The sequence below is a fragment of the Ctenopharyngodon idella genome, chromosome 3, assembly GCF_019924925.1.
Source record: "Ctenopharyngodon idella isolate HZGC_01 chromosome 3, HZGC01, whole genome shotgun sequence".
Classification (NCBI taxonomy): domain Eukaryota; kingdom Metazoa; phylum Chordata; class Actinopteri; order Cypriniformes; family Xenocyprididae; genus Ctenopharyngodon; species Ctenopharyngodon idella.
This window is the reverse complement of record NC_067222.1, coordinates 21,209,048-21,233,870: the sequence shown is the minus strand read 5'-3', so window position 1 is coordinate 21,233,870 and position 24,823 is coordinate 21,209,048. Positions and strand designations below refer to the sequence as shown.

Genomic DNA, 24,823 nt, shown 5'->3' with positions numbered 1-24,823 from the left:
TACAGTCATCATTTTAGCACAAAAGGATGACGTTCAGTTTTCTTTGTGTATTTGGTGATCATTGAAAAAGTTATCCCTCATTCTGTCTGCATAAAACTAGAATAGGTCTTTTACTGTTGTTTAATGTAATCACTATTTTTATGCACCCTTTGCATTCACAATGCACATTTTAAGTGCACATAGCAAACTGTACTCTTTTAAAGAGCTTATTTCACTTTAAAGTTGTTCACGGATAAAGCAAATTCTTGGAAACCGCTCTCTGAACACCTGAAATTGAGCAAATGCTACCGAATAGCATGTAGCAAGTAATGTATTTTTACCAGGCTGTGACATAAACAAATGTGTGTCTTTTTCACAAAGCTGCAGTATGGGCTTCAGAAGACTTTGAGTATTGTGCATACTACATTTATGATGCTTTTATAGTGCTTTGTTACTTTTGTCCCTATTCATTGTAATTGGATGTGCAAAAGTACAACCAGTACGATTCTGCAAAAAGAAACTCATACTTGGGATGACATGAAGGATGTTCTTTTTTGACCGACACAGAAAACTACACATTAAAGAGCTTCCTTTCTCCTTCTCATGCCTCTTTCTGTGCTTTGCTGAGGTTGTTTTCTGATCTTTCTCATATAGACGTCCTGTGATCTTGTCCCCTGTGGAACTTCATCAAAGAACTAATTTTCTCTCCTCTGGACCAACTCGTTTTGTTTTATAACGGCACGTTTCATTATGGCCTTATCAGGAAGGAGATGGAGAGAGAGATTCACACACTCAGAGGGCAAAATGCTGGGTCATACCTCCTCGCTTTCAAATGAACAGGTCAGTTTTCATTGATTGCCTGTTTTTAAACTGGGCCAGCGGGAATATTGGGTTTATATACTGCACTTCACTCAAGGGCACATGCTCTCCCTTTTTATGAATGTGTGTGTGTGACTCTGTGTCCTTCTATGGTTGCGTCACGTTGATCCTAGTGGTTGCATTGCTATAACTGTGTAAATTGTGTTAATATCTGTAGAGCTGACTGAGCTAAACCGAGCACTGCATTATGTGCTTGTGGATGTCTAACACACACATACTCACACTTTCCTAAGAGATGTCAGAGAGAGGTGAGAAATAAAACGCTAGATTCAGATAAAATCCGTGAGCGATTTGAGAGTATTTACTGAGGGGAGACAGAGCTTTTAGTCTGAACGCACAAGAGATTTGAGAATGTGTGTGCGTGAATTGAAATTAAAGTGTTAGGTAAAAGGGTGGAGAGAGAATTCTGGGATATTTTTAAAAGAGAGAACCAAATGAGGCATACATTTAAAAAAAAAAAAAAGTGAGAACTGATAGGCTGCAAGCAGATTCAAGAAAGAATTTAGTGCTGTGAAAAAGTAAGTACCCACGGTAAAAAGGTTTGTCCTTTTTCAACATGTGGTCATATTGATACTGAATAATTTAAAAAAAACAACAATAATGCATCAGTTTGGAAATGGCTTCAAATCCCTTTCCAAATTCATAAGTCTCAACAGCCTTCAAAAGGCTCTTTTGATGCATTTTAAAGCTTATGACCAAACCAGACACCTTTTTTTAATGATGTTCTACTAATTTCCACTTGATTCTAGTTTTAGCCACTTGATGTAGTAGCGATAAATGTAAATGTGGCATCTGTTTATTTAACCTGTTCAAATAATTACAAAATACATTCCAAGTGTCATCTGTTATTATGTTACAGTTTATCTCTTCCTTTTCGGAGTGTCTATTTACACTAAGTGCAAATAGCGTCCCTTGTTGGCAAACGCTATTTACACTAGCTCCACCCACCACTGTCTGGTTGGGGCACTCAAGTTTAAAAACAGACGTACAGAGTTCAGCGGCGCAATAGTAGCGAGTAAGGTTGTAGTGAGTAAGGCTTGCATACCTGGCTTTTAACGCGATCAACACAGGTTCGAATCCGACTTTTGCCGAGCTCGCTCACACCAGAAAGGCATTTATTTTTAATAAAAATGAAAATAAATTTCTAAAAGTGGAAATAAACTGCCTGATGAGTGTTTATTAAAGGTATTTATTAGGTAGGGTTAGGGATTTTATTCTCCCAATAAGGCAGCATCCATTTAATAATTTGGTAACACTTTACAATAAGGTTCATTATTTAAACATTAGTTAATGTTTTAACTAACATGAACTAACCATGAGCAATACATTTGTTACTGTATTTAGTCATTTTCATTAATGTTAGTTAATGAAAATACAGTTGTTCATTGTTTGTTCATGTTAGTTCACAGTGCATTAACTAATGTTAACTATATAATCATTTACACTCTATGACACAATATTATTGCATCCTGTTAATGTACAAAAATACTGAGGTGCAAATAGTATCTGCCAATATAGCCTAAAGTAAAATAGCATCTAATTACTATACTAACAACTATTCACACTTATTGCAAAGAACTGCTACTTTTACATGGTGTAAATAGAATCTATCACTATTCTCACCAAGTGTAAATAGCTAAGAAAATGCTGCAATTGTCACTTAGCATAAATAGAATAAATCTCTATTTTCACTTAGTTTAAATAGCATCTAATTGCTATTTACACATGGTGTAAATAGCATCTATCGCTATTTGCACTTAGTGCAAATAGCCTCTGTCTTATCTTTTAAAGTTAATGAAATTACAATCCAGTATCTGTATGTCACTTTGTATGGGGTGTACTTACTTTTTCACAGTATTGTAGGCCTATGCAAATACTCCATGTCCAAACAAGTATCTGGTAAGCGACAGGTAATTTGACTGTCCACACCAAAAAAGAAGAGAAAATGGTGTGCAACATTACACAATAACAGGACGTAATTGATGTTTAATGTATTTGGTGTTTGATGTTTACAACACTTTACTTAAAGCCTTTATGTATAATGTATTATAAAGGTATTCATAATGTACATTATAATTATTATATGTTTTTGTAAATAACTGTAACCAAAGTTAAAGCACATTATAATATTTGTTCAGATATAAAATTGTATGTTTGTCATGTGCTTTAATGCAATATACTTTATAAAGGATTGCATTATATAATGCATTATAACTATTAGACCATACAATGCATTGCAAGGTCCATTACAAAGCATTAATAATGCATTATATATAAAGGTTTTAAGTCAAGTGTTACTAAATAATTATTCCTGTGATGTCAAAGCTGTATTTTCAGCATCATTACTCCAGTCTTCAGTGTCACATGATCCTTCAGAAATCATTCTAATATGATGATTTGCTGCTCAAGAAACATTTTTATTATCATTGTTCAAAATTGTCACTTTCTCTGATAAACATAGATAACACTGCACATCAAACAGAATCTGTGTGTATGTTTGCTTGTGATGTGGGCTCTTCAGCCAGAGGTACGCAGTAAATTAAATTTTGTGCAAGCAATTTAATCCTAAATCAAGTTAATCTGCTCTACTGTCTGAAAACCAACAGCTATTTGGGATACGGCCGCACAGAGAATTCCAAACACATCCACAATGGACATGTGGTTTCAGCCAAGCACTTCAATTTGGGTCAGCTGTTCTCGAACTAATGTGCTTGTGGAAGAAACACCGAAGGGTTTTTGTTCTGGGTATTGAGGGGCCAGAATGTTGTTAGACCAGGTTCAGTGAACTGAGTGGCTGAATGTGATGAGGGGTTTAAAGATGGAAATAAATCCACATACACACACATTTATCACTCCCTTATGAGGATAAATGCTTCACGTAGGTATTTAATCCACTTTGAAAAAAAAAAAAACACTGTCTCTCTCTTTCACACACACATATCGGCTGACTTAACTGGTGCACACACCACAGTCCAAGACGGCGCAATTAGGGGGAAATGATGAACCACCGGCACCTTTGCTGAGTGAAGGTTTATAAAAACATCAATCCTGCACCACTGCACCAACTGGCACACCAACTGCCTCCTCTCTGGAATGAGAGAAAACCGCTCTCCACCTCCAAGATGAATGACCTGAACCTCCATGTGGACCTGCACCTCCTTCTGTAAAGGTCAGACTGTACCTGCATGCTTTGTAGAGGAGATATGAACCCTGTCTGCAGGGGTTATTGCAGTTAATGTGGCTGTTCAAAACAAAAATCTATCTTTTATATTGCAATTAATATTCTTGAGTGTTCCAGAGAGTTATTTTTATACTATTATAGTATTTATTAATGTTTTGAATTGGCTTTTATTATATTATTTTCAGTTTTCATTTTTATTTTAGTTAAAATTACTACTAATTTTTATTTTAGTTTTAGTAGTTTTTTTTTTTTTTTTTTTTTTTACTTCAACTTAAGTAATCAACCAGTTTTAGTAATTTTAGTACTTCAACTTGAAAGCTTTTCATCTAATAATTATATTTTATTTTATTTCGGCTTTATTTAAATTCACACATTTTAATAATTTTAGTTATAGTTAACAATAACAACTCTGTTAGGGGTGTGCAATTTGGTCATTTTTGTCAGCTAAAAAAGTAAGAATTGTTGGTTTAACTTTAAAAAAAAATTAGTTTTTGAGTTCATTGAAATTAAAAATTTGAGTTAATACAATAAAGGCTATTGGTTTGATAAATCTTGAAAAAAAAATTTTTACAGTGCAGGGTTGAAAAAGACGGGCAATGGAGTGGGTTATTATTATCATTATTATTATTAATTGCTGGTACATGTAAATACTGTATGTATCAGAAGGATTTTTCTTTTCAGCATCTTGCACTATAATCGTTTAGTTTTTGAGGCGGTGTATCAAGTTAAAATAGATGCCCTCAATACCCCATTTTGTTTGTCAGAATGAACCTTCATTATTTGATTCTACTTGATTCATCAGTCAAATGAACAATATACATTTCCCTCTCTTTCCCCCACTTCTCACACTCTGTCCTTCCTCCACTCACGCTATCTCTCTCGTCTTCCCATCGACTGTCTCCAGTGTGTGTAGCTTGATTGACAGGACAGAGATCAAGATAAATATCTGTACAATCCCTACCCCACACCCCCTGGTCTCAATCAGGTCCTCTTTTTGACACTCGGCCTTGACAAAGCCCCCATCCACCCCATCCTGCCATCCCTTACTGGAACAAGTCCGTTCAGGATGACTGAGCAGCGCTGAGCTTCTAAAATGAGGGATGAGACACGGAGAGGGAGAGAATTGTTCCTCCCGCAGGGCTTCGGCTCTGAACAGCTCATTGGTGATACTTATCACTGCGCTGTTTTGTGTTTTCACATTCTTTTTTTTTTATGGAGGATTAACTGGAAACTGCAGCAGTAATTCAGGATCAAGGTAAGAGAGAGAGAGAAGGTACTCCATTGCTGTTACAAATTGCAAATCAGCCATCGACTTTCCATCAATGTGATTAAGGCACAAAGCACATGTACAAACACACCACTCACTGTGGAGGCCAAACACACTTGTACTGTTTTACATTCTAAAAAGTACATCTGTTTGGATCATTTTCAACTGCAAATCAAGAATTTCTTGTGAGCACTGCAAAAGTAGTCATTTATCCAGGTCTGATGGGGCAATTTCCAGTAGTTTTCAATCAAATTGAAAGCAAAATTACTGCACGACACAACAACTTGAACATATTTGCACAATTTTAGATCAGTTTCAGTGGAGATGGAGCTACACCATAGACTATAAAAAAAGATGGATGACGCACCTTCACTCTCTTCCATTGTAGTAACTGAAGCCACCAGTGTGTCAATATGGCGCTGACATCTTGAGTCTAGAGTCTGTGCATAGTGAACTTGGAGCCCGAGTCTGCGGAGTAGTGAGCGCGAAGTGGAGCCGCGATATCAAGGTCCTGCCCACACTCCCGCAGAACCGGTTAATACTGCAGAACAACATTATGTCGGTGTGAAATAAACAGTTCTGGAAATGTAGAAATTAAAGTTAAAAGCCACGATTTCCTCCCGAAGATCCAGAGAAAAGCCGTTGGTGCTTCAGTGACGACTTCGCTCAGAGAAGCTGTCAATCATGACGTAAAAACCCGCATTTTTAGAGCATCAAATAACACTTAAAACAAACTTATTTAAAGAACGAACACTTTAACTAACATCAGTGGGATTAAAAACTGCCTAAAATAACAGAAACCATCTTTGGAAGAAAAAATATTGGACGTGTAATTTGACTGTTTAGTTTGTCTCATGTTCATAGAGTACCTCAGAGATGACGTGTTTTTGTAGGCAAAACCCGGAAGCGAGTTAGCATTTTAGGACTTCCGGTTCCATCGCCCTAAAGTCTGCAGGTTTTTTTTAATGGGTTTTTGCTAAATCGCCTGAAATAAGGTCTGTGGTTAACAAAGCCTCTAAATATTTTCACGTTTTGATCTATGACATAAAACACCAGTTATAACCCGCTTGTGATTTTTTTTTTAACCTTTGTTGTGTCTGAAAAACGGCGGTTGCTAACAAATTGCTAAAAGGGACTACTTCCTTTGGCGGGGACTTTAGACGTCATCATCATGACAAACAGCATTTCTCATGAAAAGGTGGATAAGTATTCATACACAGCGCAGATCATATTCAGCGAGTATGTTTTTAAATAAAGTTGTTTTCTAAATAAAGTTTGAGGAAGCTTGGTGGTGGTGACGTTGATCCGCGACCATGGTGTGCTGTAGTCCGTTTATAGCCTACTGTTAGCTTTTTATATCTGACGACTTTATTTAGGCTTCAAAATGTATAAATGTTGTGTTAAGATTATCTTGATAGACAAAACGTGTAAGTGTCATAACCCTTTGTTAAACACAGAGCTTATTTTTTGCGATTTTCCAAAAGCCTATGGTAAAAATGCATAGGCTTTTGATCGAGGGAACCCGTGCACCGCTAACTTCCGAGTTGGCCTACAAAAACACGTCATCTCTGAGGTACTCTATTACAATACATAGAAAGGGCGAGGTTTATGACCTATACTGCATCCAGCCACCTGGGGGCGATCGAGACGCTTTGGCTTCACTTTTCAGGACTCGTGTGGCACGCTTGAGTTACACACACTGAAAAAAGTTATGACATGCATTTTTATTTTAATGAACTATTTTTTACTGGATCTGATCCTAGTTTTGTGTAACCTAGTGTGTCAGGTTGATTCAGTCATATCAAATAGTCTAATATTTTTTACTCAAAACCAGTTGCATGCTGAGCTTTTGATCAATTTCACATCATTTTTCTTTTTACATTATCTGAGCATAGCTGAGCCAAACCTGGCTGTTTGACCATTTTGCCTTTTCAGGGTACTTAACATCTGTGCATGCAAACCTTAGTGACAATCATAATTTTATTCTTTTTTCATTAACATAACATTTTTGCTCAGGTTAAATTGTTAAAAAACCATTGGAGCCTAAGCACTAACATATAAGTCCCAAGAAGTATATTTTTGATCAATATATTTTTCCTTTTGTATTAATGTTTACAGATCTTTTCACCTTAAGTTGGTAATGCGCAGAGATTTTTATCAGTTTAAAAACTCCAATAAACTGGTTTTAGGTTAAAAAAAAAAAAAAAACTTTTATCCAGTTATGTAAAACAGAATTATGCAAGACAATTTATGTTACCAGACAAAACATTTCTTACTGTGTAGCCCAACGCCACAGGCATAGAAACCAAAATGTCATGTTGCAGTCATGGCTGGTTTGGAGAAAAACGCTTAAAATAGCTTGTCGCACCTGGTTATGTGTACCTATAAACTATTTGTTGGCTAGAACCGCAAATAAAGTTAGTTTTACTCTAAAGAAAAATTACATCATCTCATTAAAAACATGGTGTAGAGCAAACCAAGCACCCCTTCAGCTTTTGATCCTTCGTTTTGTTTCTCTGTCTGCAGATGTTTGAGGTATAAAGTTCACGAGTGGCCCGAGGAAGTTACTCTAATATATGTGACCACCAAACATAAATATTTATAAGGTAATGTAACATAATACATCCCTCTCACACTAACAGTTTAATATGTTTTTTCTATAAATCCACTTAAATACGAACTTGAAGCTACATAGTATGTGTAGCTGGTGAACGTGGTTTCAACAGGTATGTTCCTGGATCAACCAATCAGATTTGAGGGACAAGTTTACAGTTTAGGTTTACAACCAGGGTTAGGTGCTTCTATATCGGTGTTATCCACCTATATTTTCCCTATAATTTTAGGGATAAGTTATGAGAATTATGGTTTAGGGGTAGGGATAGGGTTAGGAGGTCTAAATCTCTGGACAGGAAAGTTGTTCCAGGATCAGCAACATGTTGATAGGAACACGTCTTACTTGGCAAAAGCGCAGTGACCATGTGTAGCTGTAAGCTCTCTCAACTTTCTCTCCCTACTTTTTCAAGTATTTCCAAGATTCATAGCGTGCTCCTGGCATGAAGGCTGTTCAAAAATGTATGCAACAACATGCTGACTTAGATACCTCATTTCAAAATGCATGTTTTCTTCACTCAGAAGGCAATACCATACTAGAAAGCATTGCAACAAACTCTCCCAGATGTCGGAATAAAAGTATTCATAACAAATAGTGTAGTTCAACTTACAAAAAATTCTTTTTTGTGTGCTGTTTTTTCCCCTATTTGAGTATAGCAGCATTAGCTAAGCTACATGCTAATGTCAAACTCTATTAGGCAACAACATTAGGCTGACTTTTAAGATACCTCATTTCAAAATGCATGTTTTCCTCACATAGGTGGCAATACCAGAATGCATAGCAAATTTTTTTTTACCTGTTTACTTTTTTCTGAGTATAGCAGCATTAGCTAAGCTACATCCCAGCTAACAAAAATAATCAGTTCTAAGATCGTTTTGCTAACATTCCCATTATATTATGAAAACGTTATTTCTGAAAGTTCTCTGAACATTCAAAACGCCCAGTTTTTTAAATTTTTTAAAGCATTTTAAACAACAAACATTTAAAAAATGTCCAACTAAGACGTTTTAGAAAGTGTCATGAATGATGTACAAATAATATTTTTGTGCTAACGTTTTGAGAACATTATTAAAGACTAGATAACAATGAATGAACATTCAGTTAATGTTACTAGAACAACATTTGCTCATAACTTTGCGAGAACCTTTTCCAGAACATTAGCCAAAGTTCTGAGAATGTTCCCTGTTAGCTGCGATGCTAATGTGTAACTCTAATGGATTTAAGTGTGAGTTGGATCTCCCATGCACTTCGATTGGTGTGGTACGTGTATGCTAGCCTAGAGCACCATTGTGAAGTTCCATTTCACTGCTCATTATGTAGACAGCAAAGGCAGTTCACTAGGCTTTGCAACAGAGCTTGTATGAATACTGTGTGTGTATGTGTGTTAAGTTTGATGTTCATTAGCTATATTACAAGGGTGGGAAATGAGATGCATTTAAGTGATGTCACACGCTGCGCCCGGGGTGTATTCAATATCACCCCACGTTATGTAATGCTGCAAAATGGCTGTATGTGTTGTGTGTGTGTTGCCGTTAAACAGTTGGGGACCACAAATATGCTCTGCATGCGGCGGAAGCCGAAAACAGAACACACGCACCACAGGCAACTACGGCTTTTTAAACTGAAGTCGGCATGGTTCAGTGTGTCCGTTTTATGGTTGTGCGTAAATAGGAGATTAAGATTTTGAAGCCAAATAGTTTTAGATTTAGGAGCCAAAAAGCCTCCTGAATTATGTATATGTTATTTTATGTTATATGTTACTGAAATATGTTATTTTATTATTTTTGTTCAGATAATGTGATTGAGTGAAATGTCCAATTTAAAAAGACAGTTCACCCAAAAATGAAAATTTTTTCTCATTTATTCACCCTCATGTCATTCCATTCATTTGTTTTGTTAAGAATATCCTGGCCACTCCTTTCGATAAAGTGACTGAGGGCTGTAAAGCTTTAAAATTACAAAAAAAAAAAAAAAAAAGCAGCATAAAACCATCATAAAAGTAATCAATATGACTTGCGCACAATATTCCAAGTCTTGGTCATAAGACATAAGAACCAATGTCACTCTGCATCAGTGGCATCAATATACCATTTTTTTTCATCCAGTCCATTTTAAAAGCTTTGGAGGCAAATATTAATAGTAAATAATGATTTGTGGTCTGTTCCTTGCACAGATAAACTATGGCTTTAGAAGACTTGGAATATTGCGCATGAGTTGAATAAAGCAACTTTATGATGTTTTTTTTGTTTTTGTTTTTTTTGGAGCTTGACAGCACCAGTCCCAACATAGGCTCATTTGAAAAGAAAAAAAAAGTGCTTGCAAAACTCTAAAAACGTACCTATATATATACACAATTCACTATGGTTTCCAGCTGAAATGAACACTGGATGCAAGACACCAACAACTTTTATTACTTTTCACACAAATTATGATTACAGGGGCAGATTATCAATTACAACCCGAATTCCGGAAAAGTTGGGACGTTTTTTAAATTTGAATAAAATGAAAACTAAAAGACTTTCAAATCACATGAGCCAATATTTTTTCACAATAGAACATGGATAACATGTTTAAACTGAGAAATTTTTACACTTTTATCCACTAAATGAGCTCATTTCAAATTTAATGCCTGCTACAGGTCTCAAAATAGTTGAGACGGGGGCATGTTTACCATGGTGTAGCATCTCCTCTTTTCAAAACAGTGTGAAGACGTCTGGGCATCGAGGTAATGAGTTACTGGAGTTTTGGTGTTGAAATTTGGTCCCATTCTTGCCTGATATAGGTTTCCAGCTGCTGAAGAGTTTGTGGTCGTCTTTGATGTATTTTTCATTTAATGATGCACTAAATGTTCTCTATAAGTGAAAGATCTGGACTGCAGACAGGCCAATTCAGCACCCGGACTCTTCTACGATGAAGCCATGCTGTTGTATTAGCTGCAGTGTGTGGTTTTGCATTGTCTTTCTGAAATACACAAGGCCTTCCCTGAAACAGATGTCATCTGGAAACCTTTATATACACCTTTCAGCATTCATAGTGCCTTCCAAAACATGCAAGCTGCCCATACTGTATGCACTTATGCACCCCCATACCATCAGAGATGCTGGCTTTTGAACTGAACGCTGATAACACGCTGGAAGGTCCTCTTTAGCCCGGAGGACACGGCGTCTGTGATTTCCAACAAGAATGTCAAATTTCCACAATCTTTTTACACACTCTTTCACAGATTGGAGAGCCTCTGCCCATCTTTACTTCTGAGAGACTCTGTCTCTCTAAAACATCCCTTTATATCTAATCATGTTACAGACCTGATATCAGTTAACTTATTTAGTTGCTAGATGTTCTCCTAGCTGAATCTTTTCAAAATGTCTTGCTTTTTCAGCCATTTATTGCCCCCGTGCCAACTTTTTTGAGACCTGTAGCAGGCATCAAATTTGAAATGAGCTCATTTAGTGGATAAAAGTTAAAATTTCTCCATTTAAACATTTGTCATGTTATCTATGTTCTATTGTGAATGAAATATTGGCTCATGTGATTTGAAAGTCTTTTAGTTTTCATTTTATTCAAATTTAAAAAACGTCCCAACATTTCCAGAATTCAGGTTGTAATAAAAACTTGTTTTCATGTTGTTTATTGCAAAATATGCAAAACACTTTAACCATTGTGCATAAATTATACAATTCGATATCTGCATCACATAACCAGCTCCTTATGGCTTTTCTGATGTGGTAAACTTGCTTGGTAGCTCATCTGGTACAGCGTTGCACTTGAGATTCAGAGCGCTCGAGAACAAGTCCCATGAAACACAAATTACAATAAAAGAGCGCAAAGACTTGTATAGAATGGCTGCTTCAGCAAATGCATTTTTATCTCGCGTTTGTTTTTTTAACACTATTAGTTAGGTTCAGGGTAGGGTTTAAAGAGCATTAAACTTACTGGACATTTCATTTCCGAACTGCCACGATACAAAAACCAACGTAAAATTGCTGCCACATTCATGTGTTTTAGAGGATATTGAACATGTTTTTAGTGCCACCCACTGGAATTTTCACTTTAAAAATGCTGCAAAACATGCAAGAAGCAACATAATGTTATTTCACAGAAATAACAATGAGCCTAGGTTGTCCTAATCTCAGCCTCAGACATCACGCCCACGGACCGTTGGCTGAACGTCAGATGCATATGGCACACTTAACTGGAAACACTTAAGGAGTTTCGAAGCCGTCTTCTGGTTGGTTGAATTCTACAGGATGTCCAGGAGACGTGTGTGTCGCGTTCTTTAACGGTCCACCTGGAAACAAATGCCGTGATGCCAAACTGCCTTGTGGAAGAAGAACGCCATCATGTTTATAACTGTGACAATGAGCGCTTTCCAGGATCAACTAAATGCTGGATTTACAAAAGTTCGTGAATTTCGCGGCTCCATTGTTGCAGTAAACTTGCACAATGTTCTTGAATGAATAACTTATTAGATGCACGCCGGTCTGTTATTGTAGGGACATCGACTTTACATTTTCACACCCCTAAACATGACGCTGAACAAAACGAACTGTGATTGGTTGCATTACATGTCAGTCAAACGTCCTCTTGGGCGGTCCTTGGCCAATGAAAGCTGCGATAGAGTCCAGACCTTCTGCCGTCAGTCTGAAGGTCTGGCTATGTGAGACTAGGGTTGTCCAGTCACCATTTACTTTCTTTATATCAAAAAGAGCAGCCAGGATTTTATGCTTTTTTTTTTCAGTAGTTTTATAGGAATTCAAAGTCATACCAGTATAAAATGACATGAGTGTGAGTAAACGATGGCACAATTTTAATTTTTGTCCCTTTAAGTAATGTCTCTCTGCTGTTAGAATAGTTTGCCTTCTGACATTATTTTTTTATGTCGCCCCAGCAAAATACATCATTTTTTGCTTTTAGCCTTTTACCCCTCATGGTATTTTAGTCAAAATGAAATCTGGGGCAGAGCAGTATCCTGCGGTGAAGCTCTGTAATCGGTGTCTAATCCATCCGTAGTGGCAGCATCCGTCACTGACATCTTTGCTCTTGAGCTCAGGGAGGCAGTTTCCTAGAGGAATTGCAACAATCATGGGCGCAATGGTCCATTTAGTAGCTTTACAAGACGGTCACCTTTATAGCCGGAGTGATGTCCGTCCGTGTGTAACGTGCAGTTCAGCTTCCTCACCGAGGCATTGATAGACAGGTACATGCAGTGAAACTGCAAATCTCAAAGGGCTCTGATTGCTCGAGCCTCGGGCTCCCAAAGAGCCCTCTGAACCCTCTCAATCTTCAGTGAAGCAGAACAGGACATGTGTGTGTGAACATGCGTATCTGTCCATGTGATGGGGTATTGGTGTGTCAGGGGCACCAAAGTGGGGTTATAGGGTGCAGTTGTTAATGATAGATAGAGTCAATAAAATTGACAGGAAATTATGCAGAGATGAGATTTTGCCATTTTCTGTCACCCGCATGAGCACCACGGCTTAATGTGTCCAGTCATGAATAGAAACTGACAGGTCACATCTTCAACCAACAGGACATTCTGTAGAGGAACAGTAAAGGCGACCAGGGCTAGTTGTCACACTTCACTGAATATTTTAGAGGATATTTGACTGTCAGTTTCTGTATAGACTAGACTTTAAAGTCTTGGCTACAAAAAGAGGATTGCCACTATTATTGGCCAGAACACATTAATGAACACATTAGCGGGGCATGTTGTCACACACATGGGGTATCTTTTAACAGTGGGAACTGCTAATAGGCTATTTAATATCTTCTTAGCAAAATGTAAACACTATGATGCGCAAAAATATCAAACCATACAATTTTTGTTTTAGCAGATATTGTAATTGAAAAAATTACAACATGCAATCACATGACCTTGACCTTACATTTACTAAAAATACCCCTGAGAGGAATATATATAATTATATATTATAGTTTTTATTAATATTTTAAAAAAAGTTTACTAGATTATTTGTTTTATTTTTAGGGTTTTTTTTAATATCACTATTTATGTTTAAATTATTTTTAATTCAGTTTTATTTTTTTATTCCAGTTAGTAACTTTATTGCTTCAACTTAAACTAGTCTAATTTTTCATCTAATATATATATATACTTTTTTTTTTCTTCTTCTTCTTTTTTATCTTTAGCTAACAAACATTTCTGAAAAACGTATTTGGGAATGGGCTTTTGACTGAAATCTTCCATGAGAGAGTATTTGACAGCCTTCCCTGTGTCAACAAGCCCCTGATCTCCTCTACATACATATTTTTTTCTCTAGAGATGCTTATAAAGACAATGACTAATCAAACTATATTCTCATGGCCTGAGCCAGGAAACAATATCACAATGACACTGATGAGGCTGCGCTACAGTTAATTGTGTTACAGCTAATTACTGGTAAGGACATTATTGTTCACTATGAAATGTTTTCAGTGAGAAGGATTTCAAAGCCAAAGACATCATTACAATAGTCTACTTGTTAGCGTTAACATGCTAACAGTGAAGTTCAACTAGGGGAGGTATTACACAACTTAGCATTTTATGCTAGCAATTAACCTGCCCTGATCATATGATAAGTTTTAATTTATACCTACAATTAACGCAACCAGTTAGCGGCATGCATTAGCATGTTAAGTAGAGCAATAAGGTTTATCGTAGGCCTACGAACACACAATTGCTTTACTAGAATGTTCATAAAAAGGGTAAACAAGAGTACAAGACGTATTAGCATATCCATGATTTGTTGTTGATGGAAATTTACGAGTGGGCAGGGTAATTAGCTAACTCCTCAGGAGGCGGAAATATGTTTACCGTTACAGATAATGAAAGAATCAAGGAGTTAAGTCTTCAGAATTTTATATTTTATACATACTGCAGTAATTTTACCATTTGGAGTTACCTAGTTTCTCAAAGGAAGTAAATATGTAACAATTTTATAGATGAAATTCCTTTTTTTTTCTAGTCCAACTTGAATTGCTTTTTGTTTTTTGCACTTCAAGATTCATTTCTTCCTCATTACACTGCCAAATGTGTCAGGAGTCATTCAGCATCAGTTCTCATCATTTTTGTCCTTCCCTTCTGAAAAGCTGTGAAAAACACCCTGGAGTTTTTGACTTGTGGGTAAGTAAAGTGCAGCAGGTTTCACAGTATTCATGAGGTTTGTAAGGAAGGACCTGTGAGACGTCTCCCACTGGTTTCTGCCTCACTTTGGAGTTTGTTTGTCTAGTGCATTCATAGTTCCAGGGCCAGCTTTGGGAATCGTCTCTATCAGAAGTCGTAATGCATTTTTAATGCGACACAACTGCATTCTGTGGTCCAAGTGTGTTGGTCAGTAAAGCTAAATATAGACTAGCAAAAAACTCTATGAAATGAGAGAAAGAGAAATCTGTAGTGAGTTTTATCCGTAAAATGAACCACAAGGTCCTCCAATGTACATGTGCATAAGACATTCAGTGTGTATTTCCATCTGGAAGATCTTTAATGTGTTTGCTGGTACAATGTGCCAGTTTTAAGAGGTTACAATGACATTCACCATTTGAAACCATCAGGAATTGATTGGCACATGACAAGCCATTTCACACTTTTAGGAGCTTTCCAAAAAACTGGCCAATGTAAAAACTATATACAATACTATAATGAAATATTTGTAATATGTTGCTTGAAAAATTTGTATTTTGTCAGAATACATGGCTATACTTTTGAACGGACATCACTGGTGAAAGATGCCCTGTTGAACCAGATGGTGTAGTTACGACATCAACCACCAGGGGTTAACTGGACCATGCTAACCGGACAAACCTTGACCCGTTCACCTCTGCCTACTGAAAACAGAAATTTTGACCAGGACATGGAGGCTGAAGGTGAAGTTAGTCCTCGAGAGCATCATAGCCGATGGTAAGTTTACCAATATTTGCTATTATGGCTAACTCCTGGCAACTTGGTAGCTACATGGGTTACACTTTATTGCAGTGGTCCACTTTAGACATTCGATTATACTACCTAAGTAACTTTGCAACTATGTCAACTACCTAACAAAATTAGTTGGCATGTACAGTTGCAAATTAATGTGTTAGTTGACATGTAGTTTCAAAGTTACACTTATAGTTAGAAGAAAGTGAACTGTCGAAATAAACTGTAACCACTACATGTATGAAGAAAGTAAATAAGGTCCAATCTGATGCCGACTTTAAAATAGAAATCAGGCATCTTGGTACAGTATGTGTGTTTACTGAGGACACACTCATTAAAAACTTAGTTTCTGACCTTAATTTTGTCCTTTCTCATGCTCTTTCTTTTCTCCCAGCCTTTTAATGTGATTCTTTATTTACATGTTCACACATTTTAGACATTAAAAAAACATTAAGGAGCCACGTCCATTATTGCCGGGATGATCATGTAATACGGAAGCACTCAGCACGGTCGTACCATGTTTACTTGGCAAACACACAAACACTCTCTCGGTCTCTGTTTACTAGCTCTGTCTTGGTAAAACTCGGCATGTCCGACCAAGAGACTTGTCAAGCATGCACATAAAAATAATACAAGTAGAAAGCAGCGCGTTTGTACAGTCCAACCATCACTCGTCATTTCATGCTGAATTGGACTGATTTTACACATGAAAAACAAACCCACAGCAGCGAACACGCAGTTTGCAAACGTACTCGCATATGATACGCCCTTCAAATACACTGAAGGTAATTATTAAAGGTCAGATTATGCATAAAAACGTAAAGCCTGAAGGACTCAATCCGGCACGGTCTGTTTGCTCAGAGCGCACGTGCATACGCACACCCAAATGAAGCACATCATTTCGGTTTCTAGACATTTCACCAGTCATTAGTCACTGTTCTGACCCTGCAATTTTATAAGGTCAGTGGCATAGGATGGGCTTTGTGGATGTGTGTTTGTGAGCACGTTGGGCTCTATACTGGCTGATGTTTGTGTTGGATGAATCCAGTCATGTTGGCCTCATTGGATTTTCAGAGCTGGTCAATAGAATCACTCTCTCGCTCTCCTCGATGTGCCTTTGTATTTCATCCCAACACACACTATATACGTTTAGTTGTGCCATTATGACACACTATATTTGCTACTTTTGGCACCCATTTATCTAGCCTCATTAAGCTTTTCTATGATAAATCGTGTTAAATTACAACACGTCGCTAGCTTGCCCTTCCAGCACTGTCTGTGTCATTGTGCACATCTCTTTCACACACACACACATATTTCCTGTGTGTACTGGAACCCAAGTACGTCCTTACCAAGAGAAACTCTTATAAACTTTAATACATTCAGAAATGTCTCTGCCATGCGACTTTTTTATTCCGTCACAAACCGTAAAAGATTTGTTTTTACCCACCCCCTAAAATCATCAAACAGCAGATAATCTATCATCCGTTCTCTCTCGCGCGCACTTTCTATCTCGGGCATGGCATGCTTCCAGCCCTTATCAATAGCCCTCATTAAATCATGGTGGTGTCTGTCTGCCATGCCACATTACGGATGAGAGACAGATAGCTGGACTGACGTCCCACTCTTCCCACCCCCGGAGGACAGCGCTCCGCTTCCCCTCGTGCTGAAAAGACCAAAGTGTCAACTTTGTTTACATTATGATGGTGTTGAGTGCTTTAAAATAGTTATTTCTCTTTTTTTAAATACGTGACATAGTCAGAACACATAATAGAGGAGTAGAACAATTTAAATTTTTCATTGTGCTTCTTCTTTTGAACTGATTGCAGTGTATAGTTTCACTCAAACAAAAGCTGAGGTCTGAGAAATAAACATGAACGTATGATCTTAGAAATACAGTGGGGTGCAAATGTCTGAAAATGTTTTTACATTTTGAAATTTGTAAGACAATGGAAAGTTATGATGTAGTAATATTTCAGATTCTTCACTATTTCTAGGTTCAAATTTGTGACATTGATCATGTAACTTTGTACAGACAGTCAGATGTTCTTGCTTCCACTAAAGCACAAATATACACTTTGAATCATCTTAAATTATGCAGGAGACATGAATATCAGGTTTTATACAAACTTGTAGAATTCATGCAACTCAAGAGCTGCTGTCTTTAAAGCATATGCAAAATATTAAGACTTTTTTCAGGTTTTAACTCAAATTGTTACACTAACAATATAATTTGTAAAGAAGAACATTTGTATTTCCGAAATAGAAGCTTTTTCACTAGTGGTCTCAGATGTTTGGTCCTTTCTGTGGTTGTTCATTGGTTGTTTGCAGAACTTTAATATTCAAGAAAGATCTCTTGTCTTATCAAGAATAATATAAGGTTCTAAAAACTATAGTTCTTGAACTGGCTTTATGGTTCTTTGAGGTTAAAAAAAAGTTCTTGATGTTACATTACATGTTTTTTAGATTGGCATGTTGGCATGAGTATTAGTATATAGAGAGTTTTCTAAAGATCAACACCCTTAAAAAAATAAATGTTCCAAATTGGGTTTTATACAGTGATACCATAGAAAAACAATTACAGGCATGAGTTCCCCAAAGAACATTTCAGTGAACAGTTTTTAAAAGAAACAGTTTTTCTTAGTGTGAAGAACATTTTAATAATCTCAAGAACCACCTTTGTGCCAACACAAACCTGCTGTTCAATGGTTCTTCATGAAACCGTAGATGAAAGTAAAGAACCTTTATTTTTAAGAGTGAAGATGATAAAAAGTTCAGTAACACTTTAGTATAGGGAACACATATAAACTATTAACCACAACTTTTCCCTCAATAAACTCCTAATTTACTGCTTATTAATAATTAGTAAGTTAGTTGTTAAGTTTAGGTATTGGGTAGACTGTAAAAAACAATAAGTAAAATTTACTTAATTTTTCTTTCGCAAGTTTTTGCACGCATATTTTTTAAGTAAATTTCAAATATGGAATTAAGTAACTCTACTTAACTAAGATAAGTAAAATTAACAAAGAAAATAAGTAATTTTAACTTGGCTAGTAAACGGTTGAGTAATTTCTACTTTGTTGAAGTTTCTTTTGCAATACATTTTACTCAAACAATATAACACTGAATTATGCTTAGAATTAGAAACATCTAAGTAAATAATACAATAGATATGGCGTAGACACCATATCTTCATATTAGAAGTAACGCGGCACCTGAACACAGTACTTGGTACACGATATACAATGACAGTAACATTCGATGGATCGTTTTGCGTGTGAATGTGGCATTTTGAGTAGAAACACCAGTATCAGAAAAGTTGAGTAGGGTTACTTAATTTTATAATGTTGATATTTACGCTTTAATTTCTACAAGCTTAAATTGAGTACCAATATAGAATTTACTTAGTTTTTTAAATTCTTGCCTGAACTAACTTTTTCATGTAAAAATTACATGTAGTATTTACTTCATCATAAAGTCATTTTTTGGATTAAGAATGTAGAATAAGGTCATGCTGAATAAGGCATTAATATGTGCTTAATAAGTAAATAGCCAATATTCTAGTATTATGCATGCTAATAAGCAACTAGTTAAAAGACCCTAAAATAAAGTGTTACCAAAAGTTCTTTATGGAACTCAAAATGGTTCTCCTATGTACAGAGCTCATCTGCAATTAGATTACATAAAGAATGCATGGAGATTTTGCCTGAATCTCCTCCTCAAGATTTTTCAGCTGAGAAAAACAACCTCACATGTGCTTCCTCTACAGTTTCAGAAGAGATCTCAAACTGTGCTCAGATTTGCCAAGATGCAAAAGTCTACAATCAAAAGTCAGAGATTTCAATATACCAAGATCAAAATGTTTGATTTTTACAGCTCTGTATTTTGACTGCATGTCATCATTTTTATTGCTCATGAGTAATTTCAGATGCAACATCTAATGCAAAAAGTTGATACTTAAAAGAGACATATCAGAGAACTTAATTAACGAACAACCTCTGAGCTATGAAATTATCCTTACACCCACTCACCTGGAGTTTGTCATGTCCGTCTGTCCTCCTTGACTTTTTTCCAGGCCCAGTTTGGTGAAGATCCCAACCAGCACCATGATGGCCACCACTCCACATATTATGTACACGATCATGTGAGTGCGGTCTCGATCCGGTTCCTCCTGGACATCCGTCACCGGAGCTGCCGGCTTGCCGGTGTTGGCCCACACCGGCGTGTCGTAGTTGGAACAAGACGTCTGGTCCAGGCTGTGGACCTTGAACTGGCAGCAAAATCGATAGTAGCAGGAGCCGCAGCAGAACAGGTAGATTCCCGCGTTACAGTTAAACGGAGGATCCCATTGCCCCATCACGTCGTAGTAACCCCAACAACGGCTCCCGGCTGATGGGATTTCCTCTGCGTCTGACCCCGGGGTCGCAAGAGTGACCTCTGGAGCACCAGACGGAGCAGCCGTCCGATTGGTGGCTTGCACACCTGTGCTGGCAGTGTTGGATTTTTGACCGTAAGAAACGTAGCTCAACAGCAAAATAGCAGTTAACACATTCAAAAACAGGTGTGAGGCAGCCATGGTCCTCTTTAGTAATCCCACAATGCGTATCCAAAAATGCAACAGCGCCACTGGGGACAATTAAGCTAGTGGAGTGTAGTTAATGTGAACCAAAAAAGCAAGTTTGCTGAGCAAAGAGTTATGTCTCCAAGTTTAGAGCAGGTTTATTGCTGACTTGTTGTCCGGCTCCTAAGAGAACGGCAAGCTGATACAGGGAAAGCAGCCCTCATCAGTGAACAAGACGGAGAGCTTTCCACGCCACTTCAGCACACAACATGCTCGCTGTTGTCATCACTACAGGGAGAGAGCGAGAGTGAGCAAGATTCCTCCCCTTTGGAGAGACTCCAGATTCAAGGATCTCACCTTGAGACAAACTGTCTCGTGGCCCGAGAATAAAAAAACAGCACTTGGTAGAATTCCAATTCAGAAGCCTGAAGGAATCACGGCGTTGGAATCAAGCCTTATCCGTGATCTTTGTCCTACCGAACATTGCGTGATGCCAGCGAGGAAGAGATGCCTCACGCTACAGTTCGTAGGTAATCTACAAGTCATTCTGTGTTTTCCACCGTTCTGTTCCCTCAAAGGAATATCTGTTGTTCTTTAGTCCTCCTGACGCTTTTGTTTTCACAATCAAGGTGTCTTCCTTCTGCTCAGTTCTGTCCCCTGTGACAAAACACCAAACATATTGTCATACACTCTAGTTTTAGTTTTTAGACTCTAGTCCAAAAAAAAAAGCATTAAAGATTTCTCCTAAGAAAAATATTAAAGATTTCTCCTAAAATAATGTTATAAGTCTGAATATATATATATATAAACTTTTGGGTAAAAATATATTCCATCCCAAATATTTCAAGTCTGAATATGTAAATGTTAATCAGAATATATAGTTACAGGTCTAAATATATAAATATAAATGAAAATTTTATATGAATTTGGAGCCAAAACATATTTTATCTCAAAATAACAAGGCTGATCTGATCTGCAGAACTCTGTTCTGTGTGTGAGCATGCAGCTGTATCTCACATTGGGCACTTTTGATCAGATATTCTCTCTCTGCTTCTCTCTCGCTCACAAACATACTTGCAGTCCCCACAGGAAAGAGAAATCACAAATGAGATCTCTTTAACATCTCCATTCTTTCTCCTAGACCACAGTCTCCATTAAATGGAGGAGTCCTGCTGCTCAGATGCGTCTCCTGAGGAGACTTTCCAAAGAGATGGCAACATTGTCTCAAACTGTGCTCTGATTCGACCAAGACACCAAAGTCTGCAATTTCAATATGAGCTCAACTCATTTCTAATCAAAATCTACACTATTCACATTACGTTTCACTGCCAAAGAAATTTTAGCAGAAACATCTGTGACAAAGTTGCTACTCAAACAAACCGTATGAAGTCTCCTGAGCTATAAAAGAGCAACCTCTGAGCAACATCGACACATTTTCCTTTGGGTTTGTGTGGCTTCTTTGGGGCCTCTTCTTAGTTTTTTTGTATCATTTTGCTGCTCTCTTTCCTTTGCTGTCCTTCTGAATCTACCACACACACACACAGAGAGAGAGAGAGAATGAAAAAGAGGGTCTCAGCATTACAGCTCCTCGGTTTCTTCACTTAGAAACCCCACACAAAACACAAAATGCTCACACACACACACACTAAAAGTCTCAACAGCACACCTAATCCAGCTTCCAAAGCACCTGCTCTAAGCTCCCTCTCTGTGTCTGTCTTTCTCCATGTGGATGAGGCAAAATGCACGGTGCAGATGCACACGTCTCAGAATGCAACAGATCAGCTTCCTACAACGGAGGAAATGCTTCTGAAGCGTAGAATCTGAATCCATCGGCTTACCCATACGCTGTTTATGAAAACAGGCATACTGTATATTGATATATGTATAGGATTGTTATAGATATATCTCTATATGTATGTGTTTTCACTGGAGGCTCTGAAGAAGTTCTCCTCAGAAAAAGAAAAAGTGACAGTGGATGACAGATGAGTGAGGCAGACCAACAGATGGCAGGTAATCTTTATTCTCCTCAGTTTTTTCGTCCCAGTGCATTCCTGTTTCTCCGTTCCCAGCCTGCCTGATTCCGTGTTCCAGGGATGGTGTGTTCCCGTGTGGAGTCAGGAACGAATGATAGTGGCTTGCGCTCTCCCTCTCCCTCCCTCTCTCTCTCTCTCTCACTCAGTTTGTCTCGTGAGCGAATGAGCGTATCTCGTTTGCTGACTTGCCCCCCCCCCTTCCTTTTTTTTCTCTGTCATTGACACCTTCTCCCTCCTTTGTCCCATGTTTTGTTCTCACTGTTCAAAAATATTCCTGTCATTTCCCCCTGTTTCTGTCTGTTCCTGCCTCCTCTTTGCCATATGTTTACCTGCTCTCACTGTCTCCACAACCTGCTTTCCGTTTTTTTTTTTTTTTTTTTTTGTGCGTCAGTCAAGTGCGTAGGTTTGATTTTGACATGAATGGGGACATAAAAGCAGTTCAGGCCAACCATTTTTGTGTTTATGACCACAATTGCATGTCAGCTAAAGCCTTTAAAGTCACCATGAAACAGAAGTTGCGATAGCCTTTTCTTCCTTATTGTGATGTTTATCCAAGTGAAATAGCTTCCCGAACAATAAAAAATGTAGGGCGGGACTTGATTTTGTCAATCGGGAATTGATTGGATGGTTGGATGGGTGTGGTTTGCTATTGCTGTGATGTCATGTGAGTGACAGGACGCCCCGCCCTCACGCCAGTACACACGTCATCAGAGAAGAGAGAGGGGAAGTTACTTTGCTTCAAAATTATCAGTGAACATGAATTTTTAAAGAAATAATGATGTGCATGGATAAATAATTTATAATAAATACTGCAATATTCCATAAAATAATAAGAATTTTGATGTCATGGTGACTTTATACTAATGAACTCTTGTCTTTAAGGGCTTCTTAATCATTGTGCTCTCATAATTTTTAATCAAAATAACTTTCCCTCCCTCTTGCAGCAACATCTATTAACATGCAATAGCAAACCACAACCATCCAATCAATCAAGCCCCGCCTTACATTTTTTTCTTTTTCAAGAAGTCATTACACTTTGATATATGTCACAATAGGGAAGAAAGATTATTACAACTTCTGTTTCATGCCAATTTAACTCGGGTAATGTCAATTGTATGAATCATTTCAGATGCGGCCAAAATTAAAACAACAGTCGTTACATAAATTTGGTCAGAACTTCTAGGGACAATTCAGTAGTCACTGGAAATAAGGAACATGAGTCCCTATAAATTATATGCCCTTGGTGTTAATTATCCATTGCTTCTTTTTCTTTCTGTCTGTCTCTCTCTTTCTCTCTCTCTCAAAATCTTGTGGTTCAACAGATGACTGCAGCAGTGTTTACTAAGACAGCAGGTCACAGATCTGTGTGTGTGTAAGTGTGAATGTGTGGCATGTGTGCACCACTCTTTTGGGGTTTGGCTGAGATGATGGGCAGGAAGCAGCAGGAGATTAACGGAACAGAGGGATCATGGAGAGGAAGGAATGATGGAAGAGAGGAGCGAGAAATATAGACTGAGGAGAAAGTAAATTTAAAGGTTTAAAGGAACGATGGGTCTTATTTCTCTTGTAAAAGCAAAAATATGTATGAATCTCATGTAGAATGTTTTCATCTAAAAAAAAAAAATGGAAAAAAAATTTCCAAATTGCAGACACTTTTATTTAAAGCGATTTATAGTATACCTACATTTATAGCTACTGTATAAACTCACTCTATGAACTTTGCTGTATTAGTTTGTGAAAAAATAATTTATTTATTTAAGAAAAATAATCATGTTTGGGGCACCACCACATACCGTATAATTTTTTTTTTTTTTTCATTGTGACAATTTTCATGACTACTTAAAGGTGCAATATATATTGTGTTATATATTTTGTTCACTTGAGTACTTACAAGTTGGTGAGGTCTAAAAACACGTTCTGATGACGGAAGTGATGTCTCGCTCTTATACTTCAATGAGTGCATTGAATACATCAAATTTTCATTTTTGGGTGAACTATCTCTTTAACACACTCAAATGTTTCTAATATGATAAACAGAGCTGCGTTACCTCATACTCATGACCGGAAAAGCGGAAGCGGCGCCGGCGACTGTGGCATAATAAAAGTTCCGCTGCTCGTGAGGCGTGTGTTGCGCAATCGCTCCAGCGGCCTTGTTCAGCTCCCACAACACCCGGTCCTGCTCTGCTTCATACTACAATAACGTTAATAATCACATCCATGAACATGATTTCTTTCCAAGTCCTTTCCCGATTATTTCCACTGGCTGTGATGTGAAGACCACATGTCCCAAGATTCCGTGCTCAAACTTGCCAAACTTAAGTGCACAAATAACAGACCCATTTAATAAAATATGGATCTTAAAATAGAATTATAGAATCATGATTCTAGTCTATAGAATCAGCC

General features: G+C 37.4%; 1 protein-coding gene across 2 annotated transcripts in view; it reads right to left on the bottom strand.

The window, feature by feature from the left end:
* The window catches only part of LOC127509585 (protein shisa-8), an 84,529-nt gene extending 61,486 nt beyond the window's left edge, over nt 1-23,043 (bottom strand). The window contains exons 1-2 of one of the 2 annotated variants that reach the window (XM_051888441.1): nt 22,226-23,043; nt 19,858-21,044 (exon numbers count right to left, since the gene is read on the bottom strand). In XM_051888441.1, the coding sequence (XP_051744401.1) occupies nt 19,858-20,402 (545 nt within the window). In that variant the 5' untranslated portion in view covers nt 20,403-21,044; nt 22,226-23,043. The remainder of the gene's footprint in view (nt 1-19,857; nt 21,045-22,225) is intronic. The other variant, XM_051888440.1, reaches the window with a different exon arrangement.
* Between the last annotated feature and the right edge of the window lie 1,780 nt (nt 23,044-24,823).